Source organism: Phyllostomus hastatus, unplaced genomic scaffold (genome assembly GCF_019186645.2).
Source record: "Phyllostomus hastatus isolate PE091 unplaced genomic scaffold, TTU_PhHast_1.1 phas_contig_133, whole genome shotgun sequence".
Taxonomy (NCBI): domain Eukaryota; kingdom Metazoa; phylum Chordata; class Mammalia; order Chiroptera; family Phyllostomidae; genus Phyllostomus; species Phyllostomus hastatus.
Window position 1 is genome coordinate 2,695,025 of NW_025333577.1, and position 20,679 is coordinate 2,715,703.

A 20,679-nucleotide genomic window follows, 5' to 3' on the forward strand; every position below is an offset into this window, starting at 1 on the left:
TGACTTCTGAAAATGGTTCACTACTCACCTGACCCAGAAAACCCCACAAAATCATCCAAATTAACAGGTTCAAATGTTCGTGTTCACTTTAAGAAAATTCACAAAACTGCCAGACCAAGAAGGGTATGCATATTCAAAAAGCCACCAAATATCTGAAGGATGTCACTCTGGATAAGCAACATGCACCCTTCCATCATTACAATGGTGGAGTAAGTAGGCATGCCCAGTCCAAACAGTGGTGCTAGATACAGGGTTAGTGGGTCAAAAAGAAGGCCGTAGTTTTGCTGCACAAGCTTAAAAATGCAGGGAATGATGATGAACTTAAAGGTTTAGAGGACAGATTCTCTGGTCATTGAGCACAATCAGATGAACAAAGCTCCTAAGATGTAGTGTAGAATTTACAGAGCTCCTGGGCAGATTATCCCATACACAGTGCTCTCCCTACCACAATGAGATGATCCTCACTGAAAAGGAACAGACTGTTCCAAAACCAGAAGAGGAAGTTTCACAAATGAAAAAGATATTACAGAATAAAACTGAAGAAATAAAAGCTTATGGCCAAGGAGTATATTCAGCATAAAATAAATACTGCCCTGGCTGGTGTGCCTCAGTAGACTGAGTCATGGCCTGCGAACGAAAGGGTCACCAGTTTGAGTCCTAGTCAGGACACATGCCTGGGTTGCAGGCCAGGTTCCCATTAGGGAGTGTGTGAGAGAGAATCACACACTGATGCCTCCCTTTCTTTCCCTCGCTCTAAAAATAAATAAATAAAACCTTAAAAATAAAATAAAATAAAATAAAATAAAATAAATACCAATAAAAGTTAAAAAAAAAAAATAGCCCTGGCTGGTGTAGCTCTGTGGATTGAGCACCAGACTAGGTGAAGCAAAGTGTCACAAGTTCAATTCCCAGTCAGGGCACATACTTAGGTTGCGGGCCAGGTCCCCAGTTGGGGGCCCACGAGAGGCAACCACACATTGATGTTTCTCTCTCTCTCGCTCTCCCTTTCCCCCTCCCTAAAAATAAATAAATAAATAAATAAATAAATAAATAAATAAATAAATCTTTTTTGGTTTAAGTTAAGAAAAAAGAGAGAGAGAGAGAGAGCAAATGAACCAAATCCTGGCGGGGTAACTCTGCAAGTTGTCCTGATACACCAAGGTTGCAGGTGCAATCCCCAGTTCAGACACATACAAGAAGCAACCAATTGCCCTGGCTGATGTGGCTCAATGGATTGAGTGTCAGCCTGCAAACCAAAGGGTGTCTCGTTCCCAGTGAAAGCACACGCCTGGGTTATGGGACAGGTCCCCAGTTGTGGACTTGGGAAAAGCAACCTACTGATGTATCTCTCATACATCAATGTTTCCCCCTCTCTCTTTCTCCCTCCCTTCCCTACTCTCTAAAAATAAATATTTTTTTAAAAAGAAGCAAGCAATGAATGTATAAATAAGTGGAACAACAAATCGGTATCTGTCTCTCTCTGTCTCCTCTTGAAAACGAATAAATAAAAACTTGTTAAAAAAACCCCCAAATGTACCTAACAGACATCTTTAGAAGACACAGCAGAGTACATTCTTCTCAAATACACAAGGAACATATGATAAAACAAATCACCTATTGGGTCACAAAACAAGTCTTAATAAACTTAAGAAGACTGAAATCATATCGAGTATCTTTTCCAATAAAAATGGAATGAAAGTAAAAATCATTAGAAGGAAGAATGATGGAAAAATAAAATATGTAAATTTTAAACAACACACTCTTGAAAGATCAATTAGTCGAAGATACCAAAAATATATATTCAGACAAATGAAAATGGAAACATAACTTAGAGAATGCTACAAAAGCGGCAGTAAGAGGAAAGTTTATAGTGATAAATGTATACATTAATATAAAAGAAACATCTCAAACAACTTACCTTTATACTTTAAGGTATGAGGGAAAAAACAAACTAAGATCAAAGCAGAAGAAAATAAATAACAAAAATCAAAGCAGAAATAAGTGAAAGAGAGACAGGAAAAACAACAGAAAAGACCAATGAAACTAAGAGATGGTGTTTTAAGAAGATAATCAAATTGACAAACCTTTATATAACCTAAGAGAAAGAACTCAAATAAAATCAAAAATGAAAGTAGACATCACAACCGATAGTACAGGAATATAATCAATCAGAAGAGACTATGAAAAACAATGATATGTTAGCAAATTGAATAACCTGGAAGAAATTAAAAACTTCCTGGAAACAGAGTTCTGGCCAAGATGGAGACACAGGCAGAAACCCTTCGCTTCCTCGCACAACCAAAAGGAGGATAATGACCAATCTAAAACCAATAAACAACCAGAAGCACCAGAAAATCAAACCACATGGAACTCCAACAACCAAGGAATTAAAGAAAAAAATCAAACAGAACAACCAGATAGGTGCGCCAAGACAAAAAATATGGCCCAAATGAAAGAACACATCAAAACTTCGAAAAGACAGCTATGCAATAGGGAGATGGCCAACCTATCTGATGGAGAATTTAAAGCCCTGGTAATCAAAATGCTCACAGAAATGATTGAGTTTGGTTGAAAAATGAAAAAACAAATGAAAGATACCCAAAATGAAATAAAGCAAAATATTCAGGGAACCAACAGTGACAGGAAGGAAACCACGACTCAATGTAACAATTTGGAACGAAAGGGAAAAATCCAACCAGAACAGAATGAAGAAACAAGAATTAAAAAAAGTGAAGAGACTTACGAACCTCTGAGACAACCTGAAACATTCCAATATCCAAATTATAGGGTTGCCAGAAAAGGAGGAAGACCAAGAAATTGAAAACTTATGTGAACAAATAAGGAAGGAAAACTTCCCCAATCTGGCAAAGGAAATAGACTTCCAGGAAGTCCAGGAAGCCCAGAAAGTCCCAAAGAAGTGGGACTCAAAGAGGAACACACCAAGGCACATCATCATTAAGTTACTCAATATTAAACATAAAAAGAAAATCTTAAAAGCAGCAAGAAGGAGAAAGTCACTTACAAAGGAATGCCCATAAGGCTATCAGCTGATTTCTCAAAAGAAACTTGCAAGCAAGAAGGGACTAGAAAGAAGTATCTTAAGTCATGAAATGCAAGGACCTACATCCAAGATAATTCTATCCAGCAAAGCTATCATTTAGAAAAGAAGGGCAGATAAAGTGCTTCCCAGATAAGGTTCAGTTAAAGGAGTTCATCATCACCAAGCCATTATTATATGAAGGGACTTACCTAAGAAAAGGAAGATCATAAATATGAACAATAAAATGACAACTCACAACTATCAACAAATGAATCTTAAAAAAAAAAAAGAAAAACAACGAAAATAACTAAGCAAACAACTAGAATAGGAACAAAATCAGAGAAATGGACATCACATGGAGGGATTTCAGTGGGGAGGGGGAAGGAGGAATAGCGGGGAAAAGGTACAGGGAAGAAGAAGCATAATTAGTAGGCATAAAATAGACAGGGAGAGATAAAGAATGGTGTAGGAAATAGAGAACTCGAAGAATTCATATGTACAACCCATGGACATAAACTAAGGGGCAGGGAATGCTGGAGGGTTGCGGGGCAAGGCAGAGGGGGAATAAAGGGGAAAAAAATGGGAAAGCTATAATAGCATAATCAATAAAAATACTTAAAAAATAAAAAAATAAAAATTTCCTTTTAACATATAAACCATCAAAACTGAATAATGTAGAAACAGGAAATCTAAATAGATCTATAACTGGTAAGAAAATTGAATCAGCAATCAAAAATCTCCCAACAAACAAAAACCCAAGACTAAGAAGAATCAATGCTACTAAAAAAGAGTTAATGTCAATCCTTCTGCAAATCTTCCAAAAAGTTGAAGAGGTGACACTTACAAACTCATTTTATGAGATGCATTACCCTGATATCAAAGTCGTTTAAGGAAGATACAAGGGAAGAAATTTACAGGCCAGTTATCTTTGATGAGTACAAATGCAAAAATACTCAACAAAATACCTATAAACTACATCTAACAGCACATTAAAGGGTGATACACCACAATCAAGTAGAATTTATTATCCCTGGCATGTAGTACAACATACGTAAATGAATAAATGTGATACACCAGATTAACAGAACAAAGGATCAAAAGCACAAACATACAAACACATACAGGAAAAAAGCTGACAAAACTCAATATCCTTTCATGATAAACAACCTTCAACAAATTAGGTCTAGAATCTAACCCAAAGCTAACATCATACTCAACAATCAAATGCTAAAAGGTTTTCCTCTAACATCAGGAACTAGAGAAGGATGCCCATGCTCTCCACTTTTGTTCAACGTAGTACTTAAAGTCTCAGCCAGAATAAAGAAAACAAGAAATTAAAGAGCACCCAAATTAGAAAGAAAGAAGCAAAACTGTTTGCAGATGAAATCATCTTATGTACAGAAAACCCTAAAGACTCTACCAAAACAGCTTTAGAGCTAATCAGCGAATTTGGTAAAGTTGTAGGATAAAAAAAAAATCAATAGACAAAACTCAGTTGTGTTGGCCAGGTAGTTCAGTTGATTAGAGTGTTGCCCCAACATGCCAAGGTTGCAGGTTCAATGTCCAGTCAGGGCACATAAAAGAAGCAACAAATGAATACATAAAAGTGGATCAACAAATGGATGTTTCTCTGTCTCTGTCTCTAAAAAAAAAAAAAAAATCAATTAAAATATGCCCTGGCTGGTGTGGCTCAGTGGATTGAATGTTAGCCTGTGAACCAAAAAGTCAGTGGTTCAATTAGGGCACATGCCTGGGCTGCAGGCCGGGTTTTCAGTTAGGGGCATATGAGAGGCAAACAATCAATGCTTCTCTCACACATCAGTGTTTCTCTCCCTTTCTTTATCCCGCCTTTCCTCTGCTCTCTAAAAATAAATAAATAAAACAAAATCTTAAAGAAAAAAACTCATTTGTTCATATACACTAATAATAAATTATCTGAAAGAAAATTAAGAAAACAATCCCATTTAAAATAGCATCAAAAAGAAAAAAACACTCAAGAATAAAATCAACCTAGGAGGTGAAAGATCTGTATTCTGAAAATTGTAAGATATCAATGAAAGAAATTGAAGACACAAATAAACAGAAAAATATCCAGTGTTCTTGTATTCCAAGAATACCATTATAATGTCCATTTAACCCAGAGTATTCTACCCAGAGTGATATACAGATTCTATGCAATTCATATCAAAATTCCAATTAAATTTTTCACAGATACAGAAAAAACAATCCTGTTGACTTGGAGTGGTGAACATACAATGCAGTATACAGATAGATACTGTGTTGTAGAATTGTGCACCTTATGCTAAGCGAAATAAGCCAGGCGGTGAAAGACAAATACCTATGATTTCACCATTAACAGGAACCTAAAGAACAAAACAAAGAAACAATCAAAATATAACCAAAGACACTGAAATAGAGAACAGTCTGACAGTGTTCAGAGGGGAGAGGAGAGGGAATTGCAGGGGAATTTCAGGGGAAAAGGGGAAGGGTTTACAGGAATAAGTATAAAGGACACATGGATAAAAACTAGGGGTGGGTGGAAATGGGAGGGAGGAGGGGAGTGCTGGGTGGGTGAGTTGGGATGGGAGTAAAAGATAGAAAATTGTACTGCAACAACAATTAAAATAAAAAATATTAAAAAAAGAACTGTGCACCTTAAACCTGTATAATTTTGTTAACCAGTGTAAGCCAATTAATTCAATAAAAAGGAGAAAAAGTCCTAAAATCATTATGGAACCACCAAACAAACAAACAAACAACCCAAATAGCCAAAGCAATCTTTAACAACAACAACAACAACAAAAAAACAAAAAGCTGTAAACACACTTCCTATTTCAAGATATTACAAATCTATAAGCAATCAAAACAATATGATACTGGCATAAAAATGGACAAGCGGAACAGAACAGAATGCCTACAAATAAATCCACAATATATGGTCAAATAATCTTTCATTAGGGACTCAAGAACACAAAATGGGGAAACAACAATCTCTTCAAAATGATGGTAAGCCCTGGCTGGGTGGCTCAGTTGGTTGAAGCATAGTCCCATACACCAAAAGGTTGTGGGTTCAGCCCTGATGGGCATGCTTCAGTTGGCTGGGCATCATCCAGCAAAGCAAAGGGCTGTCGATTCAATTCCAGCCAGGGTGCATGCCTGGGCTGCAGGTTCAGTTCCTCTCAGGGTACATACCAGAGTCAGTCAACAGATGTTTCTCTCTCACAATATTGTTTTTCTTTCTCTCCCCCCCTCTAAAATAAATAAAGAAAATCTAAAAAAAAAAGGTTTTATGTTTGACTCAGGGTCAGGGTACACACCTAGAGTGTGGGTTCTGTATTCAGTTAGACTGAATACAAGAGGCAACCAATTGATGTTTCTACCTCACATCATTGCTTCTGTTTCTCTCTTTCTCCCTTTCTAAAATTAATAAACCCATAAAGTAAGGATTAAAAAACAAAGTAAAAAATGGTGATGAGCTCTGGCCAGGTAGCTCAGTTGGTCAGAACATTGTCCTGATACACCAAGGCTGGCGGATTGATCCCAGATCATGGCACATACAACAAGGTTCAACCGATGAATACATAAATAAATAGAACAACAAACTGATGTCTCTCTCAAATCAATAAAAATTTAAAAAATGAACAGTGAAAAAAGTGGATACTCATGTGCCAAAAAAAAGGAAACTGAACCCCTATCTTACATACCTTACAAAAATTAAAAGTACCTTGAATGTAAAAAAAAACATTTAAGACTTGAAATTGTTAAAATTTCAGAAGAAAACATAAGAAAAAAGCTCCCTGACATTGGTGTTGGCCATGATTTCTTAGATATGAAACCAACAGCACAGACAACAAAAGCAAAAATAAACCAGTGGGCTATATGAAACCAAAAATTCTCTGCACAGCAAGAGGCACAATCAATGAAATAAAAAGGCAACCTAAGAAATAGGATAGCCTGGCTAGTGTGGCTCAGTAGACTGAGCACCTCCTGCAAACCAGTGTCACCAGTTCCATTCCCAGTCAGAGCACATGTCTGGGTTGCCAGCCAGGTCACCAGTAGGCAACGCATAAGAAGAAAGCACACACTGATGTGTCTCTTCCTCTTTTTCTTCCTCCCTTCCCCTCTGTCTAAAAAGAAATAAATACAATCTTAAAAAATACAATAGAATATTTGTAAGATATTCAAGGAGGGGACCCCAAAAACCCATAATTTATAAAAAATTGTTTACTCTTACATGTTTAAACTTTAGTCACTTTCAAAGTACCCTCCATTTGATGCAATACACCTATCAAGACTTTTTTCCACTGCTGAAGAGTTTTTGAACTCATCAATTTTGATATGTTTTAGTTCTGCCATTTTTTGTTTCACGTCTTCCACATCAGTAAAACACCGCCCTTTGAAGACTTTTTTCATCCAGGGAAACAAAAACAAGAGTTGCTAGGGGTGAGACTGGCTGAATAGGGAGAGTGGGGCAAGGGGAGGTGGTCATACTGTTTTGGGTGAAAAACTGTGGAAAACTCAGCACAATGTGGGCAGGTGGGCTCATAAATTACACATCATGAAATGGGCAAACCAAATGTGTTGAAAGAATCTTCAAAAAAAAAAAAAATTCACTGAAGCCAAATGCCACCTCTCACAACAATGCCAGCTGGTACACTGATACAGATGGGTTCCTAGAACACTCACTTAGAGGAGAAAGCATATACTACAAGGAGCCCACCCATCAGAAGAAAGTAACAGTTTATGGCGGTCCCTCCCACCATATCTGATAAGGGGTTAATATCCAGAATATATAAAGAATTCATATACCTTGACAACAAAAAAACAATTCAATTAAAAATGTGTGTGTGTGTGTGTATTTACCCAAAGACATACAAATGGCCAGGAGATATATGAAAAGGTGCTTAACATCACCAATATCACGTAAATGCAAAATCAAACCACAGTGACACACCACCTCACACTTCTTAGTATGGCTATTATCAACAAGACAAGAGACAACCAGTGTTGACCAGGATGTGAAGGAAAGCAAGCCGCCCTAGCTGGTGTGGCCTAGCTGGTGTGCCAGCCTGTAAACCAAAGGGCTGCCAGTTCGATTCCCAGTCTAGAGCACATGCCTGGGTTGCGGGCCAGGTCCCCAGTGGGGGCCATGCCAGAGGCAATCATTAAATGCTGTTTCTCTCCCTTTCTTTCTCCCTCCTTTCCCCTCTCTAAATGTAAATAAGCAAAATCTTAAAAAAAAAGAAAAAAGTCTTTGTACACTGTTTGTTAAAATGTATTTCAAGCCCTGGCTGGCATAGCTTGGTGGATTGAGCGCAGGCTGTTAAACAAAGCATCACAGGTTTGATTCCCAGTCAGGGCACATGCCTGGGTTGCAGGCCACGGCCCCAGCAACTGCACATTGATGTTCCTCTCTCCCCTCCCCCCGCCCCACCCTCTCTCTCTCTCTCTCTCTCTCCCTTCCCTCTCTAAAAAAAAAAAAAAAAAATGAAGGTGTTTATGCTCTACATGAAACTGAAATCTAGGCAACAAATGTGCTTATATGTACAAAGCAAAGAACAATACAGTGTCTTCTGGTAGTAAACCAAACAAAACCAGAGTAATCTGGGGAAAGGGTAACTGGTGCTCAAGGAAACTGGCATGGTTCATGCTAAATTCTGAAGCAACCTTCCTGCTAAGGCCATTGGACACAGAATCCATGTTATCTTGTACCCCTCAAAGATTTAAACTTATTAAAAAGTAAATAACAGCCCCAACTGGCTCAAGCTGCAGTTGGGTATCCAACTGTGGCTCAGTTGGTTGGGGGTCCTCTGGCAAAGTGAAGAATTCCTGGTTAGGGCACATGGTTGGGTTGCAGGTTCAGTCCCTGGTCAAGATGCAAAGGGGAACCAAGTGATGAATGTTTCTCTCACATATCAATGGTCTCCTCCTTTTTTTCCTCCCTCCCTCCCTTCTCTCTAAAATAGGTAAATAAAATTTATTTTAAAAAGTTTTTAAAAAACCCTGGCTGGCATAGCTCAGTGGATTGAGCGCAGGCTGGGAACCAACGTGTCCCAGGTTCGATTCCCAGCCAGGGTACATTCCTGGGTTGCAGGCCATAACCCCCAGCAACTGCACATTGATGTTTCTCTCTCTCTCTCTCTCCCTCTCTCTCTCCATCTCCCTCCCTTCCCTCCGTAAAAATAAATAAATAAAATCTTAAAAAAAAAAAAAGTTAAAAAAAAAAAAAAGGTTCTCAGAATCTAATGTAAAGCATGATGACACCTGTATTAAAGTATGTATTATATACTTGAAACTTCCTAAGAGACCAAATATTAAGTGGTATCTCACACATGAAAAAGGTCAATACAACAGTCCCCTGTTATTCGTGGGGAGTATATTCCAAGAACTCATGAATAGTATCAAGCCCTACCTAGGAGGTGATAGATGTATTCATTTGATTGTACTAATCATTTCAAAATGTGTATGTACAGTAAACCATGACATTATACATTTAAAATATGTACAATATTATTTGTCAATTATACCTCCTCAAAGCTGAAAAAAGAAAAAAAGATCTGAATACTACAAACAGAACCGTATAGGACAATCTTGAAGAGTAGCCCATGGTAATTGCAATAGCTGTGATAATGCCTATAATAGCTGGCACATGCAAGCACAAGGAAATGTCAAATAAAACAGAGGAAAAATCTGAGACACATAAGTGCCATTTACCAGGATGCACGAACCCAACCAGGGAGAGAGAGCAAACAAGGTAAAATCATTAGGCTCCTTGTAAGACTACTGGCCTCAAATCCTTCCCTGTGAGGGTTTGGAGAACATGTACTGGGGCAGCAGGGAGAAAAGGGGGCAGTGCAAACAAAGCAGTCCTGCCAAGTCTAGGATCTACCCAAAACACTGCAAAAGCAAACGGTACCCGCAGTCCACATGTGAGGACTGAGTACACCCTAGGGAACAGAGGGCACAGTGCAATGCAAACCCTAGTCAAGGTCACCAGGAGAGAGTGAGGGTCTTACCCAGTGAGGATACAAGAGCAAAGTTCTCCAGCATCACATCAAGGTACAGGCGTCTCTGAGCCTCATCAAGGAGGCGCCATTCTGTCCTGGAGAAATACACGGTGACATCCTCAAGGGTCACACAAACCTGTCAGGATTAATATGAATGAAACCATGAACAGTCTCTGAGAAATCACCAGCCAGCTCCTCACATTATTTTCCCAATGCTTATCCTCCTCCAGGGTTCCACACCTCAGAGGAGATACGTGGTCCTGGTGCCAGTGATACTATCTGCTTGCAGTCCTATTAATCACTGTTCTTACACTCAGCAACAACAGCCAGTGGGGCAGATAAATTGGACCTAGTCACTGAACCTGGCCTGCATCCCTTCTGACAAGTAACTTACCTGGAGCTTCCCATATTGTGCCTCCAAGAATAGCCAAACACGGGGCACTCAGGTCACGCTTCTTCTCAATGTACACACCACACAACAGTAAGCTAAACTGCTCTCACATCTTCAGACTGCAGGTTCACTCCTTCAGCTCTGCCACATTCCTGCTCCATATCAAGGGCATCTCTCCAGACTCACCTATGTACATGGCCCATGGGCATCAGAGTGTGTATGACATAGTCAAACAGGATCCAGCAAAACCCCAGTACTCTGCCAGATCCCACAGCCAAGAAAAGTCCCAAATGAGGCTCTGCAGTCCTTCCTGCTGGTCTCTTATCTTTACTTCAATTAGCCACCCAGAACCATGTGAATTTCAGATAATAATAACCCCCCTCCACTTCTGCACTGCACTTACTGTCACTGCAGCAGGCAAAAACCTCCTCTTTCCACCCAACCTTCTAAAAGCCCAGTCCTATTGGTCTCTTTTATAGGCAGTGAAACACTGACCACATTTTTGCCCCAGATCTTATTAAACAACGAGACAGAAACTCCCCAGATCCCATCAAAATTTACCACAAAATTGTAGTAAATCCTGCAGTAGTGGATAAGCAGGTGCCCTGTCCTCTAGCGTCATCTCTCAATTACTCCTCTGACTCCCCAGCCATCTCATGTCCATTCATCTCATAGAAGTCTGGCTTCCTGCCCAACCTCCTGGCACACCCTTCCCACAATCACTTCTCTCCTTCACCATGCACACCCTCTTCTTTCTGAGGCACTAATTAGCATTACCACCATGAATCGCATTCCCCTCCTACATGCGGATCCACAGCTTCACCATGGTCCACACCACTTCCGCATGTCTCTATCCTGGACCCCTCCCCAGACTTCTAGACTTGTGTGTCCAGTTGCCCACTTGATGTCTCCCCTCACTGTTCTCTGAAATTTCTCAGCTTCTTCACAGGGCTCAAACAAAACTTGTCATATTTGCAAGGAAAAATTAACCTATCACCATTTTCCCCAGCCTAGTTGATGGAGCTCTCATCACTTCCTGGGGTTGTTCCTAACTCTTCCTTTTTTCCCCTCACATTCTTTAAAAGTGAACCCAGAATCTAACCTCTTCTTCTGCCTCCACAGCCACCACTTCTGGTCATCAATTTTCATCTGGATTAGAGCTGTTGCCTCCACCTGGGCTCCCTGCCTCCCTCCTTTAACCCTATAATCTGCTTTCCATATGCAGCCAGATGGAGGCTGTTACATCCAGGAGAAATGAACTCTTTCCTCTTGTCCAAACTTCCCTTGATGTCCATAACAGAGGCCCAACTTCTTAGGCAGCTACATCACAGGCCAGATTACAGCCCCCCTGTTTTATTCTTTTCTTTTTAAATTTTATTTTAATTGTTGTTCAAGTACAATTCTCTGCCTTTTACTCCCATCCCAGCCCTCGCTCCCCCTCCCAACACAGTGGCACCTCCAAGCATTTGCACATGCTAGTGTCTGGCCCTGGGTTACGTTTCCACACCTGTTTACGTTGGTTGTAAAGATATGGCAGCACCTTCATGTTACCCGTATCCTACATTCAGGACACAGGTATTGGGGGTATCCCAAGGTTCCCCACATCTAAGAGCTGGTAAAATACCAAGAGTCTGGAGACACCACAGTACCAGGCAGGCTTGGGGTATCTATCTCTAAAGGTCTCAGACCCAACAGTTGGGAAAACAGGTGAACATCTGTTCACCTGAGTGAGCATCACAATCCCAGACACCATCTGGGTGGTGTAAGGACCAGAGAGGGACAGGGATACCCTGTCCTCCTCTAGTTTACATCACTGGTTTTTCAACCTTCGGAACCTGTGAGAAGACATGGTTAACCACCTTACAGCTCCTGGTAAGCAGGTTTCAGCTGCATCCAGGCCCAGCCCTGAAGTCTGGTGACCTCCAGCCAAGTGTCTGTCCTCAGTGCTGCCTCTTACCAGCTTTGTGACCTTTGACAAGGGCTCAACTCTCAGGTCTCATCATCACCATTCTAGTCTCCTCTCTGGGCAGCTTATGGAAGAAACTAAAAGCCCTAACACAGCTCTGTGTCCCTCTTCTGTCCTCAACCTTTCACGATCCACAGGCCCTTAGAATGGAGGCACAACCCCTGCCAGTCCAGGTGCCACTCCTCACTCTCTGCTCCCCAAGGGCGTTCAGGAGGACCCCAGGGTCCAGGATCCTCCCGGCTCAGCCGCCCCTGCACGTCTTCACTCAGAGGCTCCTCAGTCCGTTACCCTCTCCCACCCTTGTCACACAGTGTCACCCACGAGCGCCTCACGGCCCCAGATGTCGGGTCCTAGGCTACAGGACGTGATGGGCACCCAGCACTCGGGCTGCAGGGCTAGATGGGCTGAGGGGGGAGGGCCCGGGGAACGCGCACTCACTTCAGCCTGGCGTCTCTGCTCGGCCGCCGCCATCACTCTGTGGGTGAGGTGGGAGCGGCAGGAGAGGACGGGGTCCCGGACACCACGGTCCTTGTCCCAGCCCTGGCAGGAGTCACCCGGGAGGCGTTGCTGAGCCTCACGCTAGCGACTGTACGGCCCGGGATCACGACTCTCGCGCCTTCTAGGTTCCAGCAGGTATTCCTGGACCCACCGCGCTCGAGCCTCTGATGGAATGAAAAGACCCTTGAGGAGCCAAAATGACCGCCACCCTGAAGAGGCAGGAAGTCCCGCCTTGGCGGGATTTGCACGCACGAGAATGCCTCATTCTGATACGCCACTGGCTTGTCACATAGTCCTCTGCGCGAGGTCTTCTGGGTAATGTAGTTCCCAGCGATCCAGGTGCCGCAGGGAAGGCTGTTCACACTTTGGCCAGGCTGTGAGGGTTGTTCAATAGTGGTGCGAGGAAGAGAGCAGGTGGGGAGAGGACGTGAATAAAGTGCATATAGTTTTTTTTAATGTGCATCACAAAAACCTATTCTCTTTGTTTAGAAAATTGTGGGTAGATTTCTGTGTGTATACGTACAATAAAGCTATATCCTCATTCTCATATTCCATTACCCATTCTCTATAATACAGTTGCCATCAATTATTGTGTATCCTTCCAGAAATATTTGTTAGTATACGTGTATGGTAACTAGCCTGTACTTTTTCATATCTGATGTTCCCTAACCCCTAATCCCAGGCACTCATTTACTGTTATTTAATAACTTACTATTAATGAAAACAAGTGAAATATTATGGATTTTAAGTGATACTATGATAAGTCCTAATTTGACTTCTGTGGGAGCATACAAAGTTTACATGTTCTAAAAAATTGCTGTGGTTGCCCTTGCTGGTGTGGCTTAGTTGGCTGGAGCATCATCCTGTAAATCAAAATGTTACAGGTTCGATCTCCTTCACAGCACATATCTAGACTGTAGGTTCGATCCCCAGCTGGGGTGCATACAAAGGCAACCAATGGATGTTCCTCTTTTTCTCTCCCTCTCCTTCTCTCCCTAAAAGCAATGAAAAGATGTCCTCAGGTGAGGATAAAAATTCATAAGTTTTCTCAGATTAATCTGTAAACCACATAGATCATCCTAGATTTTACAAGGTTTTTATAACCATATAATATGCTAAGAGTTTAATCTAAAGGCTTGAGACTTGATTAAACTTCCTTCCATCTTATGCCATCCCTGATACTGAAAGTTGCCAGAGATGCTTTTCAGGCAGTCCAGCATGTTTTGCAGGACCAAAGGTGTGATCCTGTAGAAACCCCATGAGACTGGCCAATGCAGCTTGGAGGACCCTCTAGTAATCTCTTAATTTTTTTCTTTATTATACCTTCATTATAATACTAAAATCTCCCTCCAAGGGTGGAGATGTTCCACTATTTTTGAACATTCAATGTATGTAAAGGTATGTTGTCTAACTATGCATGTGCAGGAATGTCTTCACCTATATGTGTGATGACAAAGCTCAACCTGATGTTTATGCATGATTTCCCTGAAAAAAGACTAATCTTGCCCTGGATGGTGTAGCTCAGTGGATTGAGCACCAGACCATGAAGCAAAGGGTGACCAGTTCAATTTGTAGTCAGGGCCCATGCCTGGGTTGCTGGCCAGGTCCCCAGTAGGGGGCACAGGAGAGGCAACCATACATTGATGTTTCTCTCCCTTTCTCCTCCCTTTTCCCTCTCTCTAAAAATACAAATAAAATATTTTTTTAAGAAAAGACTAATCTGATCCTTTGTTTGGAGACACACTGCTTTGGGCAGTGACCCCAGGTGTGTCCTTACTTGTTGTCTACTTGCAGTAAAGTTCCTTCTGAAACATATCATCCCATTATTGTCTTTTGGCTGTCACCTGCAGAGTAACTGAACCTGGTTTGGCCTAGTAACAAGAAGTAAAATAAACATATATGAGGACTTCGTTTCAAATATCTATAGCAGTTTTATTTGGAATGGTTGAAAACCGGAAATAACTCAAGTATGTATAAAGAAAGGAATAAACAAATAATGCTAGATCTACAGAACATCATACTTCTCAGCAACATAAAAAAATGATATACGTATAAGGATCATTGACGAATCTCTAAACTAAGCCACACGAGGCTACTCAGAAGCATAGAAATGTAAAAACTCTGTGAAAATCATCTAAACATCTATAAAATGGGCCACATGAGGACATATGTTGAAGGTGGCTTTCTACAAATGAGAAAGAGGGGTTTCCCCAGGACCTGAATTGAACTCCACCTTGATATTAAGACTACCAGCCTCCAGAACTATGTTTATTGAGGGCATGCCATATTCAACACTGTTCCAGTACTAGGGACCAAATCAATGCCCTCCCTCTCTTCACCCGCCAATAATGCATGGTGTGCCACACCTCTCCTATATGAAATATTCAATTACCATAAACCCAGGAAGGAAGAACAAAGGAAATTTTCAACTGTTACACTGACTAAAAGGAGAGTAAAAGAAATGCAGATACCCAAAGCCTTTGCTCATAGAAAAAAAATCAATCACTATACAAAAATATGAAGCAAGAAAAAAATTCCTAATTCTCCTACCCAGAAACTGACATTAACTGGGCATTCCACATGTGTGAATATGAGTATGAGTATGCATGTGGATGTGTAAAGTCTTTGAAGTGTCTCCAATAAAGAGTTTTTGCTGCTGCCCGGGCTGGTGTGACTCAGTAGGTTGAATGCTGGCCTGCAGACCTAAAGGTCACAGGTTCTTTCCCAGTCAGGGCACATACCTGAGTTGCAGGCCAGGTCCCCAGTGAGGGGTACGTGAGAGGCAACCACATATTGATGTTTCTCTCTCCCTCCTTTCCTTTCCGTCTCTCTAAAAATAAATAAATTTTTTTTTTTAAATTTCCTTTTTGCCCTGTGATTCTCACTTGTGGAAATGTAACCTATTTTTAATTTTTTAAAATTTTTTTTCTATTTTTTAATACTAAGCTTAAGTATGGTTAACTTGAACTGTCATAAATACTCCAGATATTCATGATATTCTTTGAAAATTTTCTAGGTGGATAATCATAATTTCAGAGAAATTATACAACTGTAAATGGTATTCTAATTAATTCTCCTTTGTCTCTGCATAGCACCAGTTAGACTGTCAGGTATGGTAGTTAAGCATTTAATGACAGCCATGTTCAGTTGCTAAGTGGGTCTGTGGCTCCTCACATGGAAAGTCAAGATTTCTGATATTACTAAAATTCAGGTTTATTGTAGTTTTTATTGATAAATTTCAAGTTAAGGATGTATTTTTTTTTTTTAAAGATTTTATTTATTTATTTATTTTAGAGAGGGAAGGGAGGGAGAAAGAGAGAAACATCAATGCGCGGCTCCTGGGGGCCATGGCCTGCAACCCAGGTATATGCCCTGACTGGGAATCGAACCTGCGATTCCTGGTTCACAGCCCGCGCTCAATCCACTGAGCTACGCCAGCCAGGGGAGGATGTATGTTTCTATGCAGTGTGGTAGTTTTTCCTAATGTGAATGGATTTTTTTTCTGCATTGAAGAGAATCATATTTTTTTAAAGATTTTTAAAAATTTATTGTAGAGGGGGGAAGGGAGAAACATCAATGTGTGGCTGCTTCTCTCACGCCCCCTGCTGGGTTGGCCCTGAAACTCAGGCATGTGACCTAGAATGAGAAACGAACCAGAGACCCTTTGGTTCACAGGCCAGCATTCAATCCACTGGGCCACACCAACCAGGCCAAAAATCATATTTTTTAAAATGATAATCATGTTTTATAACCCACTTATAATGCTTCTAATGTATTTTTAATAATTCTTGACATGCTTTCAACTGGTATTACCTTCTGTAAACTACATGAACTTTGAATTGGGTTTTGTGTAGGGTGTAAAATAGGATCTAGTCTTCCCAACCCTGTTTATTGAAGACTATCTGGTTGCACATGTGGTGCTGGACCAGAAGCTGCTGGGCAAGTCACAGAGCCTGGGGACTGAGTACACTAAGCTGCATCCCTCAGGGCCTCCCAGGGCAAAAGCAACAGGGAACTCTGGGCAGGGTGTTACCTTGGGAACAAGCACTGGGAGATGAGCCTTCAGAGGGACAAGTGGGACTCACCCAGGAGGGTCCCTCCTAAATCTACTCAGCAGGGGAGTGACTCCCACTATGTGTGCCCTCCAGCCCCCAGGGTGCCCTGGCCCTCCCATCACAGGCACAGTGGGTCTGTGGCTCCTCACTGTAGTCTCCCAGCATCCTGTACCCAGCACTCCACCTGACTCGCCCCATTCCTTGTTGTTTCCTCCAAGATTTGGCCTCAGATCACACACAGCACCGTGACCTGAAGTACTTACATCCACAGAGAAAAAGGACTCCCCAAGTGCCCTGGGGAATGCGGGAGCAGGGAGAGCCTGGTGAGGACCCCACCCCTCATAGGGTGCCTACAGGACCAGCCACCAGGTTGCGCGTGAGCCTATCCTTTTCAGAGGCCCTGCCGGGACCAGAAAAGACCAGCAGCAACCCCAGTGCCCAGTACATCTTCCTGGGATCAGGGTGGGAAAAGTGACCCAGAGCGGTGGTAAAATGCATGGAAGGTAAGTACTTGTGGAAGACCAACAATTACAGAAAGAAAAAGTTAAAAATCACTTGAAGGAGACAACAGTTGAGAGGCTGAGAACTTACCTGGCAAGATCAAAGGCAACTCGGAAATGTCTGACCTTGTCACCACAGTGATGAGGCTATTTGGGGTCTCCTCTATCACCCCGTGGTGCTCAGGAAGGTCCCTCACATCTAGCATATCTCAGTGCTCGTGTCTGCAGCCTGTAGAGTCTCCTTGACCTCCAGCCAGCGGGCAGCACCCCCTATTCTCTGCCTGACTTTGCAAAGTCTCCTCTTGCACAAACAGAGTTTAGCTTTCCACCAAACACCAGGGGTCCCCAGTAGAATTTTTCAGCTCCTTTTCTGAGCACCTCCCTTTCTTGGGAAATTTACACTTTGGAAATTGGCAAACACTACAAACCAAGGTTAAACTTACGTTACTGAACACCTCAACTTTATATTAATACAGACAAAAATTTAAATGTGAATGGTTTTTTGTGGGTGAGACATTATGCGTGACACCAAAAGTTTTAAGGAAAAAAATGAGAAAATGTCCTTCTAGTATTTAGAAACAATGACTGCACACAGCAAAATATCCCTCAATATCACCACCCTTATGGTCAAGGCACATGCCTAGGTCGTGGTTTCGATCCCCAGTGTGGGTGTGTATGGAGGCAATTGGTTGATGCTTTTCTCACATCACTGTTTCTTTCTCCCTGTCCCTTCCTCTCTCTCTAAAAACAGTGAAAAAAATATTGTCAGGTGAGGATTTTTTAAAAAGGTAAATAGCCAGAACTCACAGAGATTATATATGAAAAGTGCTCAAATGAAAAGACTGACTATATCAAGTGTTGGCAGGGATGGGGTGGAACTGAAGTCTCACATACTGCAGGTGGGAATGCAAAAAGGAACAATCATTTTAAATCAGAGTCTTGCAGTTTCTTCAAGTTAAACATTCATCTGCCCTGAGACTCAGATATTGCACTCTTAAGTTTTTGCCAAAAAACAAATATACACCCATATAAGGAACTGAGATAAATGTTTATAACAGCTTTATTTTTGACAGTCAAAATTTAGAAATAACCTAAACACCCAGAAAAGATGAATGGATAAAGTAAAAATGGTATATCCAAAAATAAGACTACTACATGGGGAAAAATGAGCTACTGTAAAATATCACTGATGAATCTTAGTTAGTCAATTGTGAAACATATGGAAAATCAAAAAGAAAACAATAGAATAAATAGTTTATGATTGCAATCATATAAATTCAAGAAAATGCATAGAAGGTATGGTAAGGTAAAGTAAATCAATGGTCACCAGGAGAGGTGGAAAAGGGCAAGATAACAATTGAAAATGAGGTAAATATAATGTGACAGTTAGGGACATTATCAGGACTACAATGATGGCTTTGGAGGTTCACACTTGTGTCAAAACTTGTCAAACTGTACACTTAAAAATATATATAGCCCTGGCTAGTGTGGCTCAGGGGATTGAGCACCGGCCTGTAAACCAAAGGGTTGCCAGTTTGATTCCCAGTCAGGGCACATGCCTGGGTTGTGGGCCAAGTCCCCAGTAGTGAATGTGTGAGAGGCAACCACACATTGATGTTTCTCTCCCTCTCCTTCTCCCTCTTTTCCCTCTCTCTTAACAAAATCTTAAAAACATATGCAGTTTTGTATATGTAAAATATACCTCAACAAAACTTTAAAAATTGACTTAAAATTAAAAAAAATTATCACCCAGTCTTTTTGGAAAACAGATTGGAAAACCCAGTATTGATTCCACATCTCTGTCCTCATGTCCTCTGCGAAGTCAGTCTTCCTTCAGTGGCAGCAAACATAGGGATAAATTAACACAAATCAGCAGGGATGCTGCCTGGGTCACAGGAGCCACAACTCCAGACTACAAATTCCCTTTTCTTCTTTTTATCCAGCCTGTGAAGTATGCCCTCTTATCACTGAGAGGCTACAGGAATCCACAAAAATGTTAGATTATTTTCTCTGTCCACAACTTCAGACACACGAAATTAATACACCTGAAGGTACTAAAATTAGTGTACAAATTGATCCTGTTAGTCACTGTCACAAACATTCCAGATGCACATTTCAAAAAGGCAGCAATACAAGTTTGGTCAAACAGATGAGCTTTTTCTGCCTTAATACTCTACCTGTGAAGGGGTAGAGATTCACAAAAGTTGTTCTCCCCTTCATGTTTGCAAACCCACTATCAGTTTATACACTAGCCCACATAGTAACAGAACACGCAAGATTAAAGAGGTCTTAAATAGTAAGGCCTTCGTTTTTATACAAGTCAAAGCAATGTGCAACAGACAGTTCTCATGTTTGTCATGTGCAAGGTAGAAAAACTCATCACAAGTATCACGAGACCCACATGACCCTGGAAATGGTAGTCTATGTTGAAAGCTGCCCACCAAACTCACATGATATTCCCTGTGCCAATGTCAACCCAGGTCCATGTCCAAGGTAGTGAAGGAGAAGAAAACCTGACCCCACCCCACCTCCTAAGCTCAGGATACTTCACATTTGCTCTAGTACATGGCAGAACGAAGTTAACTTCACTGGGATGATGACCGATGACTGATGAAGAATTGCCAGGTGATAGAAGTTAAATGCCTTTGGCCACAGAAAATGGCAGGGATATAAACCTGGCGAGAACCCTGGGCAGGTTAGAAAATGCAACATATCCACACTTTCCCCCAATCTAAAGCTTATGGGGAATCTCACCACTGTGCATGTTCACATGTGAGAATCAGTTCAGAGAGACGGCTCCCACAGAGTTATTATCAGTGTCCTTACACAAAACAATCAAATTCCACATTCCCCACACACCTGTGCCCTTTTCTACTGTGAAATCTCTGATATAAAATGAATGTTCATTTTACCACTAAAAAATTGCCACTTTCAGCCCTGGCTGGTGTGGCTTAATGGATTGAGCACCAGCCTGCAAACCAAAGGGTCTCTGGTTTGATTCCCAGTCAGGGCACAGGCCTACACTGCAGGCCAGGTGCCCAGTAGGGGAAGTATGGGAGGCAACCACACAATGTTTCTGTCACCCCTCCCTTCCCCTTTGCCTAAAAAAATTAATTAATTAATTAATTTTAAAAATCTCCCACATTCCCTGCACTTGTAAGGCCTCTCTCTTGTTTGGATTCTCTGATAATAATAAACACCAAACTAAACTAAAACTAAAAG

At 41.3% G+C, this 20,679-nt stretch overlaps 1 protein-coding gene across 6 annotated transcripts in view; it reads right to left on the reverse strand.

Moving 5' to 3' along the window:
- Positions 1-20,679, reverse strand: part of LOC123825374 (zinc finger protein 211-like) — a 44,343-nt gene that overhangs the window by 4,491 nt on the left and 19,173 nt on the right. For 2 of the 6 annotated variants that reach the window (XM_045848769.1, XM_045848788.1), the window contains exon 2: positions 10,057-10,183. The exons of 2 other annotated variants lie outside the window; for them this stretch is intronic. In XM_045848769.1, coding sequence (XP_045704725.1) covers positions 10,057-10,183 — 127 coding nt within the window. Of the gene's footprint in view, positions 1-10,056; positions 10,184-10,441; positions 10,612-12,842; positions 13,101-20,679 lie in introns of those variants that run through there. 2 more of the 6 variants (XM_045848755.1, XM_045848778.1) reach the window with 2 other exon arrangements.